This window comes from Scyliorhinus canicula, chromosome 3 (genome assembly GCF_902713615.1).
Source record: "Scyliorhinus canicula chromosome 3, sScyCan1.1, whole genome shotgun sequence".
Taxonomy (NCBI): Eukaryota; Metazoa; Chordata; class Chondrichthyes; order Carcharhiniformes; family Scyliorhinidae; genus Scyliorhinus; species Scyliorhinus canicula.
In genome coordinates, this window is record NC_052148.1 from 126,602,276 (window position 1) to 126,626,530 (window position 24,255).

The 24,255-nt window shown below is 42.0% G+C and overlaps 1 protein-coding gene across 8 annotated transcripts in view; it reads left to right on the forward strand.

Annotated features, from left to right (window-relative positions):
• Window positions 1–279: 279 nt before the first annotated feature.
• LOC119962946 (gamma-aminobutyric acid receptor subunit alpha-2-like) overlaps window positions 280–24,255 on the forward strand; it is a 379,650-nt gene continuing 355,674 nt past the window's right edge. For 2 of the 8 annotated variants that reach the window (XM_038791279.1, XM_038791280.1), the window contains exons 1-2: window positions 280–677; window positions 1,270–1,359. In XM_038791279.1, coding sequence (XP_038647207.1) covers window positions 487–677; window positions 1,270–1,359 — 281 coding nt within the window. In that variant the 5' untranslated portion in view covers window positions 280–486. The other 6 variants (XM_038791286.1, XM_038791287.1, XM_038791283.1 and 3 more) reach the window with 4 other exon arrangements.

Below are 24,255 nucleotides of genomic sequence, written 5' to 3' on the forward strand. Positions count from 1 at the left end.
TGGTAGATTAATTTGTGTGGATGCATTTAGTTGTATAGGTGGGTGTGTTTAGTTGTAGTGTGCGGCTCCTGTGGGTGGGTAGTGTAAGTGGATGAGTGTGTTTAGTTGAAGTGGATGGCTTCAGCGGTAGGTGGTTTATGTGGGTGCGAGTATTTAGTTGGGGTAGGTGGGTGTGTTTAGCTGGGGCGAGTTGTTTATATGGGTGGGTACATGTTTCACTGGGGTGGGCTGGTGGCTGGGGGGGGGGGGGGGGGGGGTTGGGTATCAGTGTTTGGGAGGCAGGCGCTAGGACCCGGAGGCGTGCCGGAGATGGTGGAGCTTGCGAATGGCCCGGGACCTGTGTCTGAGAGCCGCTCCTCCAGCAATTTGACGCAGGTTATGGATAGTGGACGGTCATCACTCGGGTGCCACTACAGATCAGCATAAATTAGCGTTGCCGGAGGTTGTGTCAGCAGAGAGGGGCGCGCTCCCGAGGCACGCTCCTGGATGCGCGCGGTTTCGAGCCGGTCTGGCGCGCGCACTTGGCTGTCGCCCGCTGCAGTATCGCACTCGGAGCAAGCCAACTTTCCCGGCTCAGGGCTTTTCCTCCTGTGTCAGCGGACTGCAGCCGCCCAACACTTCAGCGGGAGGCTTGGAGAGCCCCTCCTCCCCCTCCACCCCCTCCCTCAGGCACCCAGGTAAGAGTTGCGAGCGCCCCGGTCCTCGGCTGGCAGCAGCCACTCGCTGCTTCCCTCACTGAGGAATCCCGCAAAAGATCTCGAAGATAACTATCTCACCCTCCGCCTTGCGCTCGCCCAGTTGCACACTTGGGCTCGTGTTTTGAGGCAAATAATATGCTGGCTGCAATCATCCTTAGCTTTTGCATCGCGCCCTGTGTAGGATTTGTAAACCCGGGCTGTTTGATTGCAATTGGGCAGATGTGTAATTCTCTCCAAAAGTCGCTAATATTGCAACGGCTTTATTCCACCCGTTCCTCTAAATTAATGTGAGATGCTTAAAAAAAAATCACTATTTGCTTATGTTGATATATATGTAATGTAAACATCTGATTTTAAAATATACGCTTTTAATTATTCTGAATGCATGACTTCGGCGACAGAAAGCTGAATTATGGTAAAACAGGCTTTCATAGAAGGCTCTGTCACAGCAATTAGCGTTCCATACTGAAGTCAGTGAAAACTAATCAGCATGATTCCGACACTTGTAGAGGTTAATGTAGTCTTGCTTTTTACCTTATTCTTTATCTGTGCTGTTTAACTTTTTTTTCAGGGGAACAGCCATGAAGAGAAATCTGACCATGAATAAATTTCTGCCGTCAGCCCTTATTAGCCTGGCGTTGGTGGTCTCCTGGCTAGCAGGGTGAGTAGAGGAGTGATGAATATTAAACCTTTTCACCTATAGCTTCCTGCTAACCTTTATAAACTTCAGTTGTACCAAGTAAGAGGGAACGTGCCCAGCTTCAGATTTAAGCAATTCCCAATCTTGGATCTATAACATACCTGTGTAGTGTTTCCATCTTGGCCACTTCAGTCAGAAACTGGAATAAATTATTGTCTTAAATGCATTCTCTGTTCACTGGACCTGTGTGTTTTCCTCAATCCAGTGTTCAACCTGCCTTTTTGAAAAGGGAAAGAAAAATGTCAATGTAACTAGATGTATGGCCACACAAATGTAGTACCTGCATTTCTTCACGAGGCATAATATGCTTTAAATAAAAGCTATTGATAGAGTTAACCAAAAGTGACACTGAAATCTGAAAAGTAGGGAGATGGATATAGTTCTCTGAAATACTAAGGTACGCTTCTCTGTCAAGAGGAAATGGCCAATTGTGTGGCATGCATTTGTAAAGCAAGGATAAAGCTTGTTCATACATAGGCATACAATAGAACTGTTAATTGTGTAATAGACTTAATTGTTTATGTTTCAACAAAACTAGAAAATATTGGAGGATTTGAGGCAAAAGGCTTTGTTAAACAGTTGCCATGTTGAAATTTCCCAATTTCAAAATGGCTGGTGTGAATAAAGCTTGTGGTTATTTGAAGGAAATGGAGAAAAGTACATTTTAACCGGGTGGAATTTGGTAAATATTCAGGTGTTAAAACTATGGTTTATGGAAAATTGATCAGGTGATTTTCACCTTAGCTCACTTTGAGAAACAAAGCCGCTTCTCATTTAAAACCTCTAGGTGGTGTCAGCACACAACTTCAGTAAAAAGAGCCATTGTTGCTGCCTGAATGAGCAAGGGTTTTATTGTTTAAAACTGTGAAAAGTGACTGCTTGGCTGTAGGTATTTGGGGGGAAAAAATGTATGGTTAGTTTGATCATATCAATAGAATAGTGCATTAGTATTATAAAATATGTCTTGTATTTATTAGAACTCTTTCGAGGGTCAACTAGAATGGCATGTGATGCTACCAGTTAGTGTTGATGTTTTAGCATAGGCTGAGCAGTAGGAGTCCTAGTTAAACAACGTTAGTCAGTTTTACGGTGAGTTAAAAACATTATAAACATTGTTGGTCAAATTATTAACAATTGATAAAAAAATCTGTGCTAAAATATGATGTTTTAAAACTTACCTCGTCGGCCAGATATAAATGAAAGAATCTCCAGATCACTATTTTAAAACTAATGAGTGAAGATTTTTTGTCTTGGGGATTGTTATGAAATGATTTCCTCTAATTGGCATTTCTAGCATAAGCAGAATTTTCTGGAGGAATAAAGGTCAAAGTGAATTGTCTGCTCAACTAAACTTTACTCCTTTGTTTGATTTGAGCAGCACAATTTTTGTGACTTCTCGTATACCATTGAAAATATTTGTTTCTGTCAATGAGAATGGCATGGCTGACCATTTTTATGATAGGCAATAAGGTAGGGATATCCCATTATGACCCACATGGTGTCCACGTGACATGGCAATGTAGGTAACTCTGTTTTATTTACAGTTGTTTTTGTTATCCTCAATTTTGTCTTTTATAATTAAGTGAGGTATGCTTACTGCTGCTTCCTCATTTGATGGATAAATCCTAAATCAGAGACAAATAAGTTAGTACATGGAGCGTGAGAAATTTAACAATTTTACTAAACATTGATGAAACTACACATGGGGGTTGTGAGCCTCCAAGGTATGTATCTAATCTTGAACATTGCTGCAAACAAAATACAACTGCTTGCTGTATGTTTTACAAAATAACCTTGTATAATCATAATGTTAATAATTTTCATTGCTAATTGACAGCATATGTGGTTAGTGGTTTTTCAAATGCAACGCTTTCAATAGGAATATCCATTCAGAATGTCAGATGTGGTTTTTCAAATACAATGCTTTCAATAGGAATATCCATTCAGAATGTCAGATAGCCATGTATCATAGTCATAGATATATTTTCTCTATATAGCATATATAAATAATTCGCACACCAGCTGTGGAATTGTGAAATAAAAATAGAAAACGCTTTTAATGCATAGCAGGTCAATCCACAGCTAAATGTGAAAGACAGGTTAATTCTTTGGTTGGGATGCTATGTCAGAACTGATGCAGAAGAATCATGCTAGATTTCTTACAGTGGCAGGATTTTTGATATACTTGCATATCACAATTAGCAGTCCGAATTACTGGTGACATTTAAGTCTGTTAAATGTGCTTCAGGGCTAGTTGATGCTATGAGGTTTTCACTCGCCATTACTGTTTTAAAAGTAAAATAAAATAGGACTGTGTGCAGACTTCAGTTATGTTGAATATTATGCAAAAAAATAATTCTGCTTTATTGGTTCCCACCAATCAAGTTTTTAAAATTACTTTTTCCTATAATATGTACTGTAATGGTGATTGTAATATAAGACTAATACATTACAAAGCATAATCAAGATATGCTGATGTAAAAGTCAAAATCAATGTTTTGTGGAACTCTGCTGCAGTTGTTCATGCCCGACATACGGCATCCACCCACTGAACTTTGTGGGCGAAGCAAGCCTGTGCTTTGGCATATACTGGAGCTATGCCAAGCAGCATTCTCTGTTATTTTTCTGTTTGGAGCCTCCTTTTTTTTGCATACAGCTTTAAAAAGATGTATTCAACATAATCAATACAAACAATATGTTACAAAAAATCCAGAAGCATTCATCATTATGTTTTGCTAGGTCTTCATTATTTTCTTTGTATGCAGAATATCCATCAGCAGCAGCCCAGAATTAAAATCTTGAAATACTCAATAGTGTCCATTTATATGGTGTGGCAAAATTGGCTTAATATCAAGAATTTAAATAAATTGTACGAGCACATTTTCCGTTTCCAGTTAAAACATTTGCAAAGTTAGAATTTACCATTTAACTTTTAATTGTAATTGATGTGTCAAGAAGAATTATTGACACATGTTGTTGGTCGATGGAATTTTCTGGAAGTCATGCGCCCACTACTGAATGTCACTGAGCAATGAGAAAAGACTAATGCTATTAAGTTTATATGACATCTGGTGCCCTTCTTTCAATCTGGCTTTGAAATAAATCATTTCCTTTTGGTGGATTGATAGGTGGCGAACCACAAGTATCGAAAGTCAAAGCGAATTATCATTTGTCAAGATGATTGTGTTCATTGGTGACAATTTATCTGATTTAAGAGTATTTTGAGCTCTTCAAATAAATAGATGTCATTCATTTTACTTGCATTAGTATCTCAAATGCAACTTGGAAGTGCGTGTTATAGATTCAACTGATCAAACAAAAACAATTGGCAATTATATAGCAAACTTGCTGGGTAATTTCATGTTGACTTCTTATGCACGTTTTTGTGACAAAATAATGAGATTTAAAAATATTGGGTCAAAATTACAAAAAGCACACACCTTCAGTGTGTTTAGCTGTCTGCTGACGCAATAGCATGATGACGATGGGCAGCACAGGAGCACTGTGGCTTCACAGTGCCAGGGTCCCAGGTTTGATTCCCCACTGGGTCACTGCGGAGTCTGCATGTTCTCCGTGTCTGCGTGGGTTTTCTCCGGGTGCTCCGGTTTCCTCCCCCAGTCCAAAGACGCGCAGGTTAGGTGGATTGGCCATACTAAAATTGCCCTTGGGGTGTGCAAAAAGGTGAGGAGGGGGTTATTGGGTTATGGGGATGGGACAGAAGTAAGGGTTTAAGTGGGTTGGTGCAGACTCGAGGGGCTGAATGGCCTTCTGCACTGTATGTTTATGTATCTATGCACCTTTGTTATTGTCACAAGTAGGCTTACATTAACACTGCAATTATAGTAATGAGTGTGAGCTATTGGGGGCTATAGGGGTATAATCCAGCCCATTGATTTGTAGTTTTCATTAAAAAAAACACAATTCATTTCTTGGAAATGATCCAAAAGTCCCAGAAAACAATGTAATGCTTTCCTCAAAAATGATATTAATCGCCATAAAGAAGTAGGCTTAATTATAATTTCTGAGAAGTACTGAATGTAAATGACATGCTGGTTTCCAAAATTCTGCTGAATAACAGTTTTTGGCTTATTCACATAAATAAAACAGGTAGCCCTGGGCGGCATGGTAGCACAGTGGTTAGCAATGTTGCTTCACAGCACCAGGGTCCCAGGTTCGATTCCTGGCTTGGGTCACTGTCTGTGCGGAGTCTGCATGTTCTTCCTGTGTCTGTGGGTTTCCTCCCACAGTCCAAAGATGTGTAGGTTAGGTGAATTGGGCATGATAAATTGCTCTTGGTGTCCAAAAAAGGTTGAGTGGGGTTACAGGGATAGGGTGGAGGTGTGGGCTTAAGTAGAGTGTTCTTTCCAAGAGCCAGTGCAGACTTGATGGGCTGAATGGCCTCCTTCTGCATTGTAAATACTATGATAATTCAAGACCAAATTGGGGATAGCTTTTTCTTTGTAATTCCAATTGGTAAATAATCTAATCTTATAGAATGCGGTTGGGTAGCTCAGTTGACCGGACATCTGGTTCATAATGCAGAGTTACTCCAACAGCACTGGTTCAGTTTCCATACTCGCTGAGGTTATTCATGAAGGTCCCACCTTCTCAACCTTGCTTCTTCCCTGAAGTATGGTGACCTCCAGGTTCAATCGCCACCAGTCAGTTATCTTTCACAAAGGGTCTTCTTATGGTCTTCTGGGTCCACGGCAAATTTTACATCCTGTGCTCTAAATGTCAAATTCTTACATTGTAGCTTTTTCAATGTTTCTCTGTTGGTACTAATTTAACATCACGTTTACTTTTTTTTTAAATTTAGAGTACCCAATTAATTTTTTCCAATTAAGGGGAAATTTAGTCTGGCCAATCCACCTAGCCTGCCCACCTTTTGGGTTGTGGGGGTGAAACCCACGCAAACACGGGGAGAATGTGCAAACTCCACACGGACAGTGACCCAGAGCCTGGATCGAATCTGGGACCTCGGCGCCGTGAGGCTGCAGGGCTAACCCACTGCGCCACCCTGCTGCCCCAACATCACATTTACAACGTGAAATGAAATAGTCATAAAGTATCAGAAGTTCACTGGCCTGTAAATATTGGATGGCTGCCAGTGAATTATAATAGTCTGTGATGAAGGGAGAAGAGTTTTTTACTTTTACAGTTTATGATGACATTTAAACTACTCTTGTTAGTTTACTATCTCATCAGCACCTGAATAGAAACCATCGCAGAGCTATGGGGAAAAGGGTGGAAGAGTGGGACGTGTTCAGCTTCAGCAGGCACGGACACCCTGGGCAATTGACCTCCTGTGCTGGGCCTGCATCTGTGTCATAACCATTCTAACACTAACATATATCCTGTATTGTCAACTGAATGTATTCACATGGGCTTGTTCAAATGTTCATTCCCTAAATTAATACAGGCACACAGAATACCACAACACTGAAATTCCATGATCTAAAGGACCGGGTGAAGGCGTAGGTTTAAGTAGGGTGCACTTTCCAAGGGCCGGTGCAGACTCTATGGGCCGAATGGCCTCCTTCTGCATTGTAAATTCTATGATTGAAAACAGAAAATATTGTAAAAGCTCAGCGGTTCTGGCAGCATCAGTAGAGAGAAAAAAAGTGGAACTTTATTTACATAGACATAGAATTTACAGTGCAGAAGCTGGCCATTCGGCCCATCGAGTCTGCACCGGCTCCTGGAAAGAGCACCCTACCCAAGGTTAACACCTCCACCCTATCCCCATAACCCAGTAACCCCACCCAACACTAAGGGAAATTTTGGACACTAAGGGCAATTTATCATGGCCAATCCACCTAACCTGCACATCTTTGGACTGTGGGAGGAAACCGGAGCACCCGGAGGAAACCCACGCACACACGTGGAAGATGTGCAGACTCTGCACAGACAGTGACTCAAGCCGGAATCGAACTTGGGACCCTGGAGCTGTGAATTGTGCTATCCACAATGCTACCGTGCTGCCCACAATGCTACCGTGCTGGATTTGTCCGCCCTGCCCATTACAAGAACGCGACAGGTGAGAGGCGGACAATGGAGAGCTCCTTGACCTTGGGTGGAGCCGGGTGGACGTGGCCAGAGAATCCCGCGCTACGTGTCCAATATTAAGAAGAAAGACTGAAATTAATGTTAGCCCTGTTACACTCCACCGGTGCTGTTGGGCCTTTTATTTCCCCCCTATTTTTATTTCAGCTTGCCGACATCCACAATTCTTTTGTTTTGATTTGATTGAAAATCTATGTGTTGTGATCCAGCTAATTGAACCATGTATTTCTACCTTGCACTTGTTTGTTCAGAAATTTCAAGAATAACCAAAGAATAGATGTATAGTAACTGAAATAATGGGCCAAATTTTCCAAGGAGGGCAATCACCATCGGATTGCCAGTCCACTTCCAACTTTTCTGCGTTACAACGGAGCTCTGAATTTCTGGCTGGTTTTCCAATCCAGGCTGCTTCAGAAACGCTGAGCGGTCTTCCATTGAACTGTTTCATGGCATTAGGTCATCTGGAGAGGGAAGAGACCCTTTTTCCCCCCTTTTTTGTAAAGCCTTGGCTGTCGTCAAATGCTGGTAAGTGTGCATGAACACACTGAAAACCTATGGAATTTTAAACAGCTTTTCAGTGTGTTGGCGAATGTGGCTGGATGGTAGGTGTGAAAGTGGATGGGGTGGTGACAGTTGGGTGAGGCGGGTTGGTCAGAGTGGTCGGCAGGGTGGTCGGGGCTAGTGGAGTCTGGGTGGGAGAGTTCGGTGGTGGGAGTTATAGTCTAGAGTTACAAAATGTTCAACTAGTATTTTTCTGTCTAATGCTTCCTGTGCTACTGGCCAGGGGGTAGAGACTTTTTTGGAAGGTCCCAGGAACAAAGGAATTCCCATCGGAAGTTCAAACTTCCCAAACAATTTCCATGGAATTAGTTTTCGGGATGTCTGAGGGGTCTGAAAGCACATCTTGTGGAATATGTCTGGTTTCCGACAAGCTGGAGACTGCAAGATCTGGGCCAATATTAACAGCCTGGTCTGTGCTGGACACTTCCTGCATTCAGAACTGTAAGAATGGTGAGCACAAGTGTTCAGTAAAAGTAGACCTCTAAGTATAAGCTGGTTATCTATGGAAAAACTGACAAATATAACCATCACAAAAATAGTGAATGTGTATGATGCTTTTTACACACAGAATTGATGAATGCAGTGAAACACAGGATTTCGTAACCTACTGTTGATGCAAGCATCAGATCAAGTGTTATGGTTATGTTGTATAACAGAGGTTGTACGGCACATCCACCATTATTTATGAAAGAACTGGAATCCTTGATGAAAAGCAGTATTGTTTTGAGCCCAGCTGTGTTGCTGAGGCTTCACTGCTTGCATAGGATGTTCCAGTCTATCAGAGAATATCTCAAAATTCATGAGCCATCATTTGATGAGGATAATTCTGTGTGGGCTCAGCAAATAGTTGAAAATTTCCTTTGTAATTTGAAGGTGTGACTGACCAGGATTGCCTGACACTATGGTGGGCCCATAATATATTTCCGACAGGTCTATATGGCAAAAAAAAATGATTTTGTACCTTTTAATTTCATATGAGAACTTGCCTTCGTGGTTGTTTGGATTTGTCACAAGCTATCGACTGGCACATTATTTTGTGGTTTTTGACATTTTACAGTAGGTCTTTTGCATATAATGCAGTATTTGTTGGGTATGTTTTGTGGTGTTGGTAGGATTACTGAGTTTGAATGTCATATAATTTCTTTTAAACTACGCATTTTCATTTGTACCAAGCTATCCCTATGAAATCTTTTGGGATTGCATTGTGCAATGATTCAGCATGTGTTCCTATATTGACTATGCAGTACTATCAAGAATCCAACAATACAAAATAAGCTATGACATTACATATGACTAATTCAAAGAAGGCATACCTTTTGTCTAAGGGTGGTTTGACTGCTGTGGAAAAGAAAATATATTGCTTTATTCCCTTGTTAATTGTTCATCTTTGTTAGTGCACCATTTCAGATTTTCTAGTAGGTGAATTCCAATCCATAACGGGTACAACAATTTATTAATATAATGAATGTTGCTTGTGCTTCGAATTGTGCATGGATAACGATAAACTAAGAATATCATCAGTAGTTGGTTAGATAGGCAATACCATTAATTTTCATATGTTTTCTTATTAAATTAATCAAACGATTGCACCATTTTTTGACTGCCTTGCTTTTTTTTGAAATTTTGCATTGCCAGGTTTTCTAATGATACTTATCCAGTTTACTCGCATTATGAACAGGACACATTTCACACAGGGAAAAAAAAAGCCAAAAATGGCTACCCAGTATTAATACTGAAGCGGACTTGCTTTATATCCCATTGTGTGTCTCCAGCCTTGGTCTCCAGGCTTTACTTTCACTTTGCATTTGTTCTGGATTCTTCTTTCACTGTTTTTTTTTCTTTTTTAAAACATAAATTTAGAGTGCCCAATTTATTTTTCTGCAATTTAGTATCGCCAATCCACCTAACCTGCACATCTTTGGGTTGTGGGGGTGAGACCCATGCAGACAGTGGGCCGGGATCGCACCCGGGTCCTTGGCACCGTAGGCAGCACTGCTAACCACTGCGCCATCATGCCGCCCAATGGATTCTTCTTTAAAGATTAATACCAGAGGATAATTTTGGTTAAGTATATAATTACAAACAAAAACATGCATTGCCTGCATTTTATCAGCACTCTTTGGGTTTCAGAAAGTATAGGATATATTTTTTTCTTTGTGAAAGATAATGTATAAATGTAAGTTATTTCATTAATGTTCGGATGTCCCAAAAGTGTTTTAACAACCAGTGAATTAACTTACAGCACATAGGGCTCGATTCTCCGCTTCTCCAGCCACGTGTTTCTTGGTGGTGCACCGCTCATTGGCTCTTCCGTTGCTTGTCAATGGGATTTCCCATGGAAACTTCCCATCAGGAAACCCATGGCAGAGATCCGCTGCTGGTAGAAAAAGTGAATTGCAGCAGCCAGAGAATTCCGACCATTGAGCAGATCACCCGTCTGTTTAAAGAGTGCTTCTGACTTGCATTCCTTCGAAATCCATTGGGTGCTATGAATGGTGATCAGGGAAAAATCATAGTTATTAGTAGTCTCTGTCACTAATGATTTTCCAAAAGTTGCTGTCAGTTATTCTACACTTTCCCAGAGGGTGTGCTGGTGAGTCATCCCTAGACTCAAATCAATGGCTTGTCAATTGAATTGATGACTATGCCACTCTTGTGCTGTTAATTTTGCTGTGAAAACTCTTTAAACAGTCTGTTGAATGAGGTATAATTGGATTAATCCTCCCCGAAGAAATAATTTTATATTTGGGGAATGTTAAATTTCACCACAATAATCCACATGTTTAATTTTTAAAGTTTGTTCATCTTTATTTTGGCTTCTATACTATTCCAATCATTGTCATTCATTCTGCTACCTGAAAATTTTAATTTTAAATGTGAAGGATACTAGTGTTTTTCAACTTCCTACTTTGCTGTGTGTGAATTCTTCAGTGTGATTGGCTCCTTCCCGCTTGCTGGCATCACAAACTGCTGCATGCCGAGCTATCCCCTTGACCTGGCTGGCACCAGATTTGAACTGCTGTTGGGGATATTAGGAAACTGCGACAGAGATCACTAGATCTTTGTGGGCAGCTTTCTTTGTGGTCAGCAAGGAAGGAGTGCCATCACCTTCTACCACTGATCATAAACTCTGGAGCAATGAAAACAATCCTGTACATTTTGTGTGAGGGTGTCTGTATTTGTATGTTTTACTGATTTGTCTCTTTGTTTAGGTATATATCCAACATGTTTTGTCTTTTCAAATGATTTCACCATGAGTGATGTAAGCGATGTAATTCTGGAAACACACTAATTGGTCTCTGCATTTACATTCTGTCAAACTATCTATTTTGAAATATTTTGCTGGGGAATGCTTGACTCTTATCATTTATAACTGGCAAAACCAAATAGAACAACAATTTTTTTGCCACTGAATATTTAGTGATGAAGTGATAGAAATTGCTTTGCAAAAAGTCTTGAAATTGGTTAGTTCGTTAAACTACATCCAGATTTAAAGGACACCCAGATTTAAAGGACATTTACTTAAACAATTGGTTGATAGAAGTGATCAGTTCTGACACTGAACAAATAACAATACAGCACAGGAACAAGCCCTTTGGCCCTCCCAAGCCTGTAGCAGTCATGATACCACCCTTTGCCAAAACCCTCAGCACTTCCTTGTGCCATATCCCTCGATAACCATCCTATCCATGCGTTGTCAAGATGCCTTTTGAACGCCGTGGTTAATGTATCTGCTTCCACAACCTCCCCAGGCAATACGTTCCAGGCATGCCCCACCCTCTGCATAAAAAAACCTGCCTCTCGTCTCCTCTAAACTTTGCCCCACGGACCTTAAACCTATGCCCCCTGGTGACTGACCCCCCCACCCCACCCTGGGAAAGAGTGCCTGCCCATCCACTCTATCCATGCCCCTCATAATCTTGTAAACCTCCATCAGGTCACCCCTCGACCTCCGTATTTCAGCCTCTCCACATAGCTAACACTCACTCTCCAGACCAGGCAACATCCTGGGAAACCTCCTCTGCACCCTCTCCAAAGCCTGCACATCCTTCTGGTAGTATGGCGACCACAGTTTTAGGAAAGAAAATTCTTAAGTACTTTTAAAATAAATTAGTACTTCAAAGTTATAACATACTTCTGAGAAGCCAGTTCTATTAGAAATACCATTGGAAAATGACCAGTGACCAAATTAATTTTCACCTCTTCCAGCCTTCAAGCGTTATCTTATAAATGTCTCCATTTTTGAATAAGTGAGCTGACTTCTTTGGAACAAAGAAACATATTTGAAGAAGTTTAAAATTTGGCCTAGTACCAATATTTTACTGCTACTCTCTGCAGTCTTGGGAGTATTTATTGAACATTTTCTTAAATAAAGTATTTTGAATTTAGTGAGTTGAATAAATCTGGGATGTTTTGGCAGCAAGATTACTTGTCGATTCTGGGGCAGACACTCTTAGTTTCAGAATGACATCTGGAGAGCCTAAATCTTGATATGGGCACAATATTCAGACCATTTTATCCTGCCTTACTTTGTTTTGTTTTTGCAGTGTAAAATTTTGTTGCTGTGTATTTATTGTTGTCAATAGACCAGCTTCTGAAGTTTTTAAATGACACATGCTACATGTTAGTGAGGAGCTACAGGCCGCGATCTACCAGCTGCATTACGCCCGAAAGGCAGTGCGGGCGCAACGCGGCTGGTAGATGCTGGGAGATCCCGGTTCCAGGATATACCCAGCTCGCATGATCTAATGCAATCTCGCGAGCCGTTGCAATGTGAATCCCGCCCATTGTGGATTGTTCATCTTCTGGCAAATCTGCATATTAGTGAGGCAGTTATTTACTATTCATTCTGAGATTGGCAGTGCATGAGCCCACTGCTTATTTGAACCGTCCTGATTTAAAGCATGTCATGCATTTTAATAAATCACTCCATGTTTGGGCATAGTTGGTAATTGCTTTCTGTTAGTTCATGTTGCCGGAGTTAGATCAGGTTATTCATCAGGATATAGGGAGATGTGATGTAAATATCAACAGTCTCTTGGGTATATATAATTGGCTTTTAGAAATATTTTTCTTTTTAACAATGTAATGAGATATAAAACTTTTTTTTTTTGCTTTTTAAAATCCTTTGTACAGAGCAGTTGTCACTTCACTCCCCTCCACTGCAGTGAGACCTGGACTTTGTATTGGTGACACATGTTAGAGAAATTCCACCGGCAATGCCTCTACCTCACATTCTGAATTCAGTGGCAGGACTATTGAACACGCAAAAGTGCCCTTCTTGAAACCAAGCATTCGGGCAGGATTTCTGCAAAATTAACTTTGATGGACTGGACAGCGTGTCCGGAGGGTTGAAAATTGCCTCCCCTGCCAGGTCCTGTTTTTTTTTTATCAACTTAATTGGCCAGTGCTCCTGGGAGGATAAAGGGAACATTACAAAGATAAAGACTCTTCTTGAAGTGTGGAAGCACTGACATTTTATGACTGTGGAGCTTTTTACCAATCGCTCAAACTGGTTTCCAGCTGCACCATGCTTTGAGTCAAACAAACACAATGATGAGGCCCGGAAGAAAAGAAAAGAAGGTAAATCTTGCATTCTACATTCCACTACTTGATGGGACATCTGCCCATGTATTTCAGGCTGAGAATTGGCATATTCGGTCACATGAAGGTCCATGACCAAAACTCTCAACCCTGAGCAGACATCATAGAATCACAGAATTTACAGTGCAGAAGGAGGCCATTCAGCCCATCGAGTCTGCACCGGCCCTTGGAAAGAGTGCCCCACGCCTCCACTTTATCCCTGTAACCCAGTAACTCCATCTAACCTTTTGGACACGAGGGCAATTTAGAATGGCCACTCCACCTAACCTGCACATCTTTGGACTGTGGGAGGAAACCCAAGCAGACACATGGAGAATCTGCAGACTCCACACATACAGTGACCCAAGCTGGGAATCGAACCTGGGACCCTGGAGTTGTGAAGCAACTGTGCTAACCACTATGCTATCTTGCTGCCCTGGTATGGAGGGACAGCTGGCGATATGCAAAATATTATGCTGCATATTAAATAGCACACTTAAAGTAACCTTTACAGAAAATTAATCCAAGTAAACTTACTTTTCATGTACAGTTTGAATTTTGCAGCAGAAGTAGTAATTGAGCTTTAGTCCCTGCAGCAGTATCTCAGATGAGCAGAAAAATTATTATTGAATCAGTCTGAAAAATGTTCTGAGGTTGTCAAACTTTTTTGATGATGCGGCAGCTGGCTGGCAGTGTATGCTGGACAGCCACCTGATAATGTCCACAAGGGCATACACCTGAATTTTTATAATCCTGAGGTGTGGGGAAAGAGCATGACATTGCAAGGATGGGTTTCCCTCTCTGCAATCTACAGTTATAGCAGGACTATCTAAACATTGGAATTAGCATGCTACAGAAAGCTCTGCTTGATTTCACCACCAACAGATGCAGAGTAGCAGCAACATGTACCATCGACACGATGCACTGCAGGATTTCACCATGGCCAACATCATCTAGGAGGACAAAGATACCTGGGAACACCGCCACCTAGAGATTCCCCTGCAAGTCGCACGCCACAGCGCAAGGGTCCCAGGTTCGATTCCCGCTTGGGTTACTATCTATGCGGACGTTGCACATTCTCCCAATGTCTGCGTGGATTTACCTCCGGGTGCTCCGGTTTCCTCCAACAAGTCCCAAAAGACGTGCTTGTTCGGTGATTTGGACATTCAAATTCTCCCTTGGTGTACCGGAACTGTGGCGGCTTGAGGTTTTTCACAGTAACTTCATTGCAGTGTTGATGTAAGCCTATTTGTGAGAATAAAAAGATTATTATCCTGGCTCTTGCAGTTCCTTCACTGCCACTGGATCAAAATCCTGGCACTGGGTGTACCTATACCTCAGACTGAAGCGGTTCAAGAAAACAGCCCGCCACTACTTTCTCCAGGGCAACGAGGGATGGACAATAGATTCTGTCCTAACCAGCAATGCCCACATCCTGTCAGTGAATTAAAAAAAGTCAGATCAAAGCTATATTGCCTTGTCAATATGGGTGTATAATTAAGCTATTGATGGGAGATCTGCCATTGTTACCTGGTCTGGCCTACATGTGATTCCAGATCCACAGCAATGTGGTTGACTCTTAACAGCTCCCTCGGGTACAATTTAGGGATAGGCAGTAAATGCTGGCCCAGCTGGCAAATCCCACGTCCAATTGAAAAGAAAAAAACTGCCCCATCCATTTGTGGGGGTTATCCAATTTTAGCCCCAGTAAGTCTCCTCTTCTTCTCGGCAGTCTCTCCGGTTCCAGGATGACCTTTCTTCCACTGTGTGGGGGGAAATGTGTTCTGCAGTTGTCTGGTTCTGCATCTAATAGGTCTATAGAAATATTGTCAATCTTTTTCTCTTTGTGAACAGTCCTTAATTAGTGAAATTTAACAGACCAAAATCCAGATACCACATGTGTATCAATCGTTGGTGTAGAGTTTTTGTGCAATCCAATGCAATATCAGGATATGCTTGTAACAATACTGCTTTTGCACTTCAACAAGTATTTAAATTTGCACATAATACTTGCCATTTAGGACTAGTTTACTTTAAGCTTTGTACCTAACAGCTATGCAATATATTTTATTTAGCTTTATTTTACAGGCCTGGCCGCAGAGATAACTGGTATTTCTGCATGCTTTATGCAGCCAATTAAGTACTTTTTTGAAAAATAGTTATTGTTGTCATACAGAAAACATGACAGCCAATTTGTACACATCAGAAGTTCCAAAAACAGCAATGTGATTAAGTGCGGGATAATCTATTTTAGTGTTGGTTGTGATAAATGTTGTGAGACCAGAGGTGCTACTCTGCTTTTTCAAATAGTGTTGCAGGATCTCACATTCGCCTACGAGGACAGACTGGGAATTTGGTTTGAAATTTTGTCCAAAAGACAGCACTTCTGATTGCACGTCACTTAAACCTTTTTTATATTGTATGGGTTCTGACTCGGCAGTGAGTGTTAATCCTGACTCCGTATGTGGAATTAGTTTTGAGACCTAAGTGTGGTGATGGGCAGCTCTGGCGTCGCCTTTCCCATGACTGGATCCTGCACCACGTTCTGACTTGAACCTCATTAATTATGCACAGACAAATTCCCCTCCAAATCTCCTGGCGGTCCGGGAGCTGATTCATCCACCTACCGTCAGCTGTTGGTTTTGAAGGTCCCGGTGTCATTTTTTAACACCAGTCCAGCATGCTTGTATCACTCTCTCCATACCACCTGCCTTCACCAGACCTTGCAAGATGTAAGCAACCCAGAGGAAAAAGGCTAGCAGTCTCAAGAAGATGTCTGCTCCTCGACTCACCCTTGACTCATCCACCAATTGGACCTCTACCCACGGCATCTAGAGTCTTCATGCATCCCCTTCCAATAAACAATGTGGTATTCCTTTGACCCCCCTTGATTGCGAGCTTTTCATGCAGCCTTATCCAGGTCTTCCCTCTGCCTTCCATTGTTCTCCTTCTTCCATCTCCTTGCTACTCTGCCTGCCATCGTGAACCCTTGCTCTTCCTCTTCCACCACCTTCGGTTGAACTTCGGAACTTTGTTGCGGTGGTTGCATGAGTCCCACAGCACAGTGTTGTCCAGACAGACACTGGTGTGTAGCACCAGGGGGTAGTAGATCCCATACTCCCAAACGCCAGGCGCTGTACTGATCAGACTCGGTGACTCAGGAGGGTCCATGGGTCTAGCAGCACGGTGCTGTTCATGGAAACCAGCTTGGCATGGAGATAGGTTCCTGTCTTCCCTGGCAGAGCAGTGAACAGCGAATCCGGAACAATGCAGCACCTGTGGCAGAAAGGTTTTGTTGCACTCACCTCAGTCTCTTGCGAACTGAGGACCGTCTTGTTCAGGCTACTCTTTAGAAATCGGGTTTTGGACCGACATAATTTCATATTGGTGTGATGCAAGATTGGAAGGCCTGACGAGCTGTTTTTAATGGGCATTCACGAGATGCAAATAGAATTCGTGCCACCAGACAGTGGGAAGACCGCTCTTGCATTGGGAGAATTACAACTCGATTTTATGCTAGTTTCTGACTTTTTGGCTCCTGCTAGATTCTCCTCTCCTGTCTGCCACTAAACCCACGTGGGCTCCTGGCATGGCCAAAAACCTTTTGAATTGGGAAATCAATTGTCAGTTACAGAATGTAAAGAGACTCGGTCAACTTGTGCCCATGACTAAGAAGATCTGGAATAAATTTAACAATGTGATTAGTAAAATCAACCAGTCTTAAAGTGGAAGGGATGAAAATGGCTTGCAAAGAGTGGTATTTCTTTGAATTCAAATTAGCTTTTCTAATTTGCTATATTTTTTTTTTAGTTTTTACTTGGATGAGGGTATCCCAATAGATTTTGTTTTCTTAGATGTTTAGCAGGTATTTGATAAGATATCACACACGTGGCAGAATCTTGTCAAATCATTAGAATATTGCTGCAAATAGATTAAGAATTGGCTACACTACCACAGGCAAAAGGTTTTTGTTGATGGCTGTGGATCTGCTTGGAAGTAGTTACTAGATATGCTTTATCAGAATTGTTGGGAGAATGGTTGCAGATGCAAACATTGTGGTTATTAGGACTGAAAGAAAATTTCTGCAAGCAGACTTTGAGCTACGAAGAGATTGGGTTAAACTCGGTATGTATTTTTGATAAACGCAGTGTTATGCATTTGGGCAAGAGCAGCACCAACTATATTTTCACATTATGTGGAACAGATTTGAAATGTGAGAGAAAAGCAATATTATCCATAATTCACTGAAGTTCATAATGCTAAAGCCACAACCAAAGCAAGTACGGTTATTTAGCGAGGCCTAAAAAGCCTAGTCTATTCATTTTTTAAAAATGAGAGATTTGAAGTAAAATTTTATACAGTCAAGTTATGTAAGGGGAGCGGTAGGTTCTCCCAGGACTCAGCCCCTGCCCGGTGTGCTAATTCTCCAAACCTTCAATAAAAAAGCTGAACCAATACCTGACTGGAATAGAGATCTCCCCAAATGTTGTATAATATAAGGCAATATAATCATTGCCAATGTGCTGTCCTGCTCTGGTTTATAATTGCAGAAAGAGGTCCAAGAGGAATTTTCCTGATTTTTGCCCCTCTAAATGTTTTTTAAAAATCTCACCAAGGAGATTGCATTGCTGCTGCTGGGTAATGAGTGTCTAATTATGATACTTCATATATTTAAACTTTTGGGAGAAGGCTTGATGTATCAGGGAGTCGTCCTTTCCCGTTTGTCATTTTTTCATAACGTCGAGTGAATCAAGTAAATAAAATGCCAACATATTGAAATAAATGAATTTCTAGCTGACAAAGTCAGTCACCACTAAATGAAAACAATGAACATTTATGGGGAATTAGATTATAACTGACACCTTTTACAAAAAATTCAGATAAATAACACTCTTGTGAATGATAAATTGGCATCTATCCATTAACAATGTATATTTAAACAGAAGCTTGCAGTGAGCAGGAAAGCAACTACAAGACTAGCTGGTGGACCTAATTTTGAAAGGACTCTGCTAAAACCGTGATCAGGACAAGTAAAGTTTTGTAGGGAGGTTCCTCAGAAGGTTTGAGAATAGCAGATACTTGGTATGTATGTAATAATCCTATGCTGTTTTCCATATATTAGATGAAATTGTCTGTGTGCAGGTTACACACAAATGCTTCATAGGTCATGTAAGGAGAACATTACCCATTTGAGAGTTGTGTTTTGACACTAATAATAGTTCATCTCCTCTCTTCACAGAGCATGGAGAATCCAGTGGCCATCAGGAGGAACATTCACAAATTATCATCACCAACACTTGCATCAGATGCAGATATTTTATTGTATTTAATTGTAAAATAGCATAGTGAAGTACAAATTGGCATCTAAAGTTGACTGGTGGCTAATAATGGGCAGCAGGTTTAGGCAGTATGTCCAATAGCCCTCATGACTATCCTTGGGATGCAGAATCTAAGGAACTTGCTTTCCAACAAAGAATTTTAGAATGCATGGACAATATTGGCCAGGAATTCTTTTTTCATGCCTGAAGGAGTGTAAGATTTGAATAAGTGATTGTCTATACGCCAGGCTGAAGCTGAACCAGGAACAACGCAAAAACCAATTGTAATGGCAGCTATTTTGAACGACATAATGGGTAAAATAGCAGGAATGTCTTGCTTTTTGGAGTCTATCTAAGATATGGTCAAGGTCAGCTTCACCTTACTTGGACAATGCTTATATTATAGATGACCATCAAGATGGCATTCAAGGACCTTTTTGTAGAAGCCAACTATTGTATGTTTGAACACAGTAAGGCCGTTATGAAGAAACTAATGTGTGGTGAAACACAGGAAAAATCAAGTAACAATAACTATCACCGGTGATTCTGACTCCATATAAGTGACTGGATACCATGACCAGTCCCATTGACTACAGTGCAGGGAACCTGGAACTGTGGCACATACAACAGACTTCAAGTGTTGGATCTTCTGATTTCCAGGTATCTTGATCAGTTAGATCAGTAGCTAATCATCACATCTGCTCCCTCCTCCTGAGGAAACTCGTAGGAATGGTGTACAAGTGCTAATTTAAAATATATCAGTTTATTAAAGACTCGCACCTCATTCATCTGTGCAATAAATAAAATTGTTACCGTACTCAATGTTTCAGTCCTTTATTGTGAAGAGCAGAGAGTCTTATTTTTCCAAAAGTTACAATCAGACTTATCATGCAAGGGGAGATTTTCCTTGATTGCACCTGGAGTCAGGTCTCAATTGCCACCAAGTTGTATTAAGGCCATACATGGATGTTGGATTAGCGTAAATAATACAGCAGTGGGAGTACTTCACCACTGCTCTCTCCTCTCTAGCTGGTTCCACACTGGCCAGCTCTATTTATGCAGATTATTGCTCCGCCCACCTCATTGGGGGAGCTCATACAAAGAGTGGGATATCCAATAGTCCTCAGTCAATAATAATCAGGCAGGTATAACACTGAGTTGCAGCTGAAGACCGGTTGTAATGTTTCCAAGTTCATGGATGATACAATATTAGGTGGGAATGTGTGTTATGAGGAAGGGACAGATGTGCAGAATATTTCCTAAATGCCAAGAAATTATGAAGTGTTGATGTACAAAGGGATCTGGGTGGCCTTGTTCATAAGCCACTGAAGGCTAACATGCAGGTGCAGCAAGCTATTAGGAAGGCTAATGGAATGTTGGCCTTTATTGCAACAGGATTTAAGTACAGGAGTACGAAGGTTTTGCTTCAATTGTACAGGAGCTGGGTTGGACCGCACATAGAGTACTGTGTGCAGTTTTGGTCTTCTTTCCTCAAAGGATATTATTGCTGTGGAGGGAGTGCAATGAAAGTTCACCAGACTTGTTCTGCAGATGGCAGAAATGTCTTATGAAGAGAGATTGGGCAAGCTGGGCCTGTATTCTCTAAGATTTTTGAAGAATAATAGGTGATCTAATTGAAACATACAAAATACTTAAATGAATAGACACGGTAGATGCAGGCTCTGCTTGGCTAGGGAGTCTAGAATGCCACTTAGGACCAGGATGAGGAGAATATTTTTTACATAAGAGTTGTGAATATTTGGAATTATCTGCCCCAGAGGGCTGTGAAAACTCAGTCATTGTGCATATTTAAAGCAGAGATTGATATGTTTCTGATTAATAATGACGTAAAGGGTTATGGGGATGGTGTATGTTAAAGGCATTGAGGTTCTGATCCGCCATGATTTGTATTAAATGGTGAAGCAGTCTTGACTAGCTGCATGGACTACTCCTGTTCCCATGTTGGAGGATGTGGTCATAGCTTCAGCTGTTCGTGTTAGTGGAAATCTCACATAGAACAGCACAGAACAGGCCCTTCAGCCCTTGAAGTTGTGCCGAGCATTGTCCGAAACCAAGATCAAGCTATTCCACTCCCTGTCATTCTGGTGTGCTCCATGTGCCTATCCAATAACCGCTTGAAAGTTCCTAAAGTGTCTGACTCCACTATCACAGCAGGCAGTCCATTCCACACCCTAACCACTCTCTGAGTAAAGAACCTACCTCGGACATCCCTCCTCTATCTCCCACCCTGAACCTTATAGTTATGCCCCCTTGTAACAGCTACATCCACCCGAGGAAATAGTCTCTGAACGTCCACTCTATCTATCCCCCTCATCATCTTATAAATCTCTATTAAATTGCCTCTTATCCTCCTCTGCTCCAAAGAGAAAAGCCCTCGCTCCCTCAACCTTTCCTCATAAGACCTAACCTGCAAACCAGGCAGCATCCTGGTAAATCTCCTTTGCACCCTTTCCAATGCTTCCACATCCTTCCTATAATATGGTGACCAGAACTGCACACAATACTCCAAATGTGGTCTCACCAGGGTCACATTTTTCCCTTGGCATATATCTGACTGTCCTGACGATATGAGTGAGAAACATAATTTTGTATATTTTTCTCCATGTAAAAATCTTAATTTTGTCCTTTTGACATTAAACAATGAAAATATTTGGCAAGCAATGCATGCGTAATGTGTCTTTTTCACCATTTCTTCAACTTGTTTGAGGACCATTGGAGCATTTGTGTCAAATGCATTTCTGTAAAGTTTTAAGGAGGATGTTTTACTACTTAGGTTTCAGAGGAATAGATGTGAGAAAATGGAGTAGAAAATAATAATGTATTTTAAGTCTTGCTTGAAATAGATGACAGGAAATTAACAGTAATATCAAGAATTGCAGGTGAAGAGATATTAACGGCTTTGTTGGAGGCTTATTCTGAAACAAATATGCTGAATTGATGGAGGGCAGGTCATAGGATGGGCATGTACATAAAGGTAAAGTGAATCTTAAACTGCCATGCAAAATAGACATTCTTTTTCCAAGATACTGGGGAATAAGGAAAGTAGAACTGGGAAAACAGGCTCAGGGTGGGCAGAGGCCCTGAACCACGTTGCTATTTTGACTGCTTTTCTATTGGTAACCACAGAATACTTGATTCGCTTTGGAAAGAGCACAGGAGATATAGGGGTGAATTTCTGGAGGAGTTTTCCTAGTTGTGCAGTTCTCACTTTGGTCATAGAGCTGTGGACATTCTACACCCACCCCCCACACCGCCAAACAAAAATGCAGAACTTCCACAAAAAGGCACCTTGTACTAGCACATAACATATACTTCACCATTTGAGCATTTTATTGATATTGCACAAACTGATGAGAATTTTACATAATTTTGTATAAACACATTATAAATGTGTATACATTATAGCACATCATAGGATATGACTTGTATGGTTTAGGCATCTATTTACATGCCACTGCAAACTCACTGGACTTAATTAATGCCTTTGAAAGCCACCCAGACAATTGGCTGAGTTAATTGACCAATGCAGTTAATGGTTTCTTCTGAACAACTTCGCTAGCCGTTGCAACCCTTTCGCTCTCTGATTATATTTCACTTCTGCATTTAACAATAAAAATATGAATTGAGGTAAGGGTAAATATATTATATAAATAGATTTTTATAAGCATATTGTATGGTGGGTTGAAATGTGCACAATTTAAGCCAGAGGTGTACTGCCCTTCTATCAGTGAAGATAAAAATACTTCCCTAAAGCAGGCATGTGCCTCTCACCAAGCAAATAGAGGGTCAAAGAGCTATTGGAAGCCATCTGTGGAAACCAGGGCTGCCTGAACTGCTGCAAGAAGGAAAGTGTTTTCTTCAGGTTTCAAAGAACCACAAAAGTCTGCATACTTTTAAAAATAAAATGTGGACCTGTGTTCACTGCCGTGCTGTTACTGGGCTCCCCTTAGTCCTTCCCCCTCCCTGGACACTCTCGTCCCCTCTCTCTTACCATTGTCCTGATTGCTTCCATCCTCTCTGATTAGCTTCCCCTACACTCCAAGCCACCAGCCTCACTTTTTCCCAGGGATACTTGAAGGCTGCTGCCAGAATCTCTTGTATTGATATTTAAATCTATTTGAGAATGTACCTCCAGGCACAAACTGGATAGTTACACTGTCTTAAGGGAACAATGTGCTTTCTTTTAATCTGTTCTAATCAGGGCCTGAACTTTATCTTGCCAGCTAAGTTTGAAAGGTGTTCTTAATAAATTCATGTGTGCACTATTGGGAAAGTTTATTGGAGTCGATGGATTATTATTTTCCCTCTGCAAAATTACAGAAATTACTGAGTTTACACGAGATAAACTACATTTTTTGTTCTACTGTGCAGACCGAAAAAATATATGTTCGGAACGGGCATCTGAATCGCAGAGGCGCGATGAAAAGATCTGATCTTGATTTCAAGGCAGGCAGTATCTGGCAGAGTGTACCATCAAGGAGCCTTGGCAAAACATGGGCGGAATTCCCCCCCCCCCCCCCCCCCCCAACGCTGGGTGGGAGAATCGCAGGGGCGCCGGGCGAGTCCCGCCACGCCACCCTGGCACCCGCACAAGATTCTCCCACCCCCCCCCCCCAAACCGGCGCGGCGCGATTTATGGCTGGCCGCTCGGCGAATCGGCGCTTGCCCTTTGTAACGCCCGATTCTCTGGCCCGGATGGGCCGAGCGCCCTGCCAATATGACGTGTTCCTGCCGGCGCCGACCACACCTGGTCGCTGCCGGCATGAACAGCGCGGGAACGCTGGCGGGGCGGCCTGTGAGGGGGGAGGGGGGATCCAGCACCAGGGGGGGCGCTCAAAAGGGGTCTGGCCCGCGATCGGTGCCCACCGATCAGCGGGCCGGCCTGTCTGAAGGAGGCACTCCTTTCCTCCGCCGCCCCGCAAGATCACTCCGACATTTCCTGCGGGGAGGACAGCAACAGCGCATGCGCAGGTTGGCGCCGGCCAACCTGCGCATGCGCGGGTGACGTCATTTACGTAAATGATGTGGTGCCGCTCCTAGCCGCCCCCGGGGGTGGGAGATTAGGGGGCGAGGAGCGGCCTCCGCGCCGGGTTGAAATACTCCGGTTTTCACTCCGGCGTCGGCACTTAGTCCCCGATGGGAGAATCTCGCCCCATATATTTGCAACGGGCAAGGTAAAGACTTTACCCAACCAACTTGTGCTTCCAAATCTCAAAACACAAGGTGCAATTCTCCCATCCTGCCTTTGGTAGGTTTGGTGGGAGCGAAGAATGTAGCTGGAGCCAAAATGTCAGAAGCCGACAGTGTA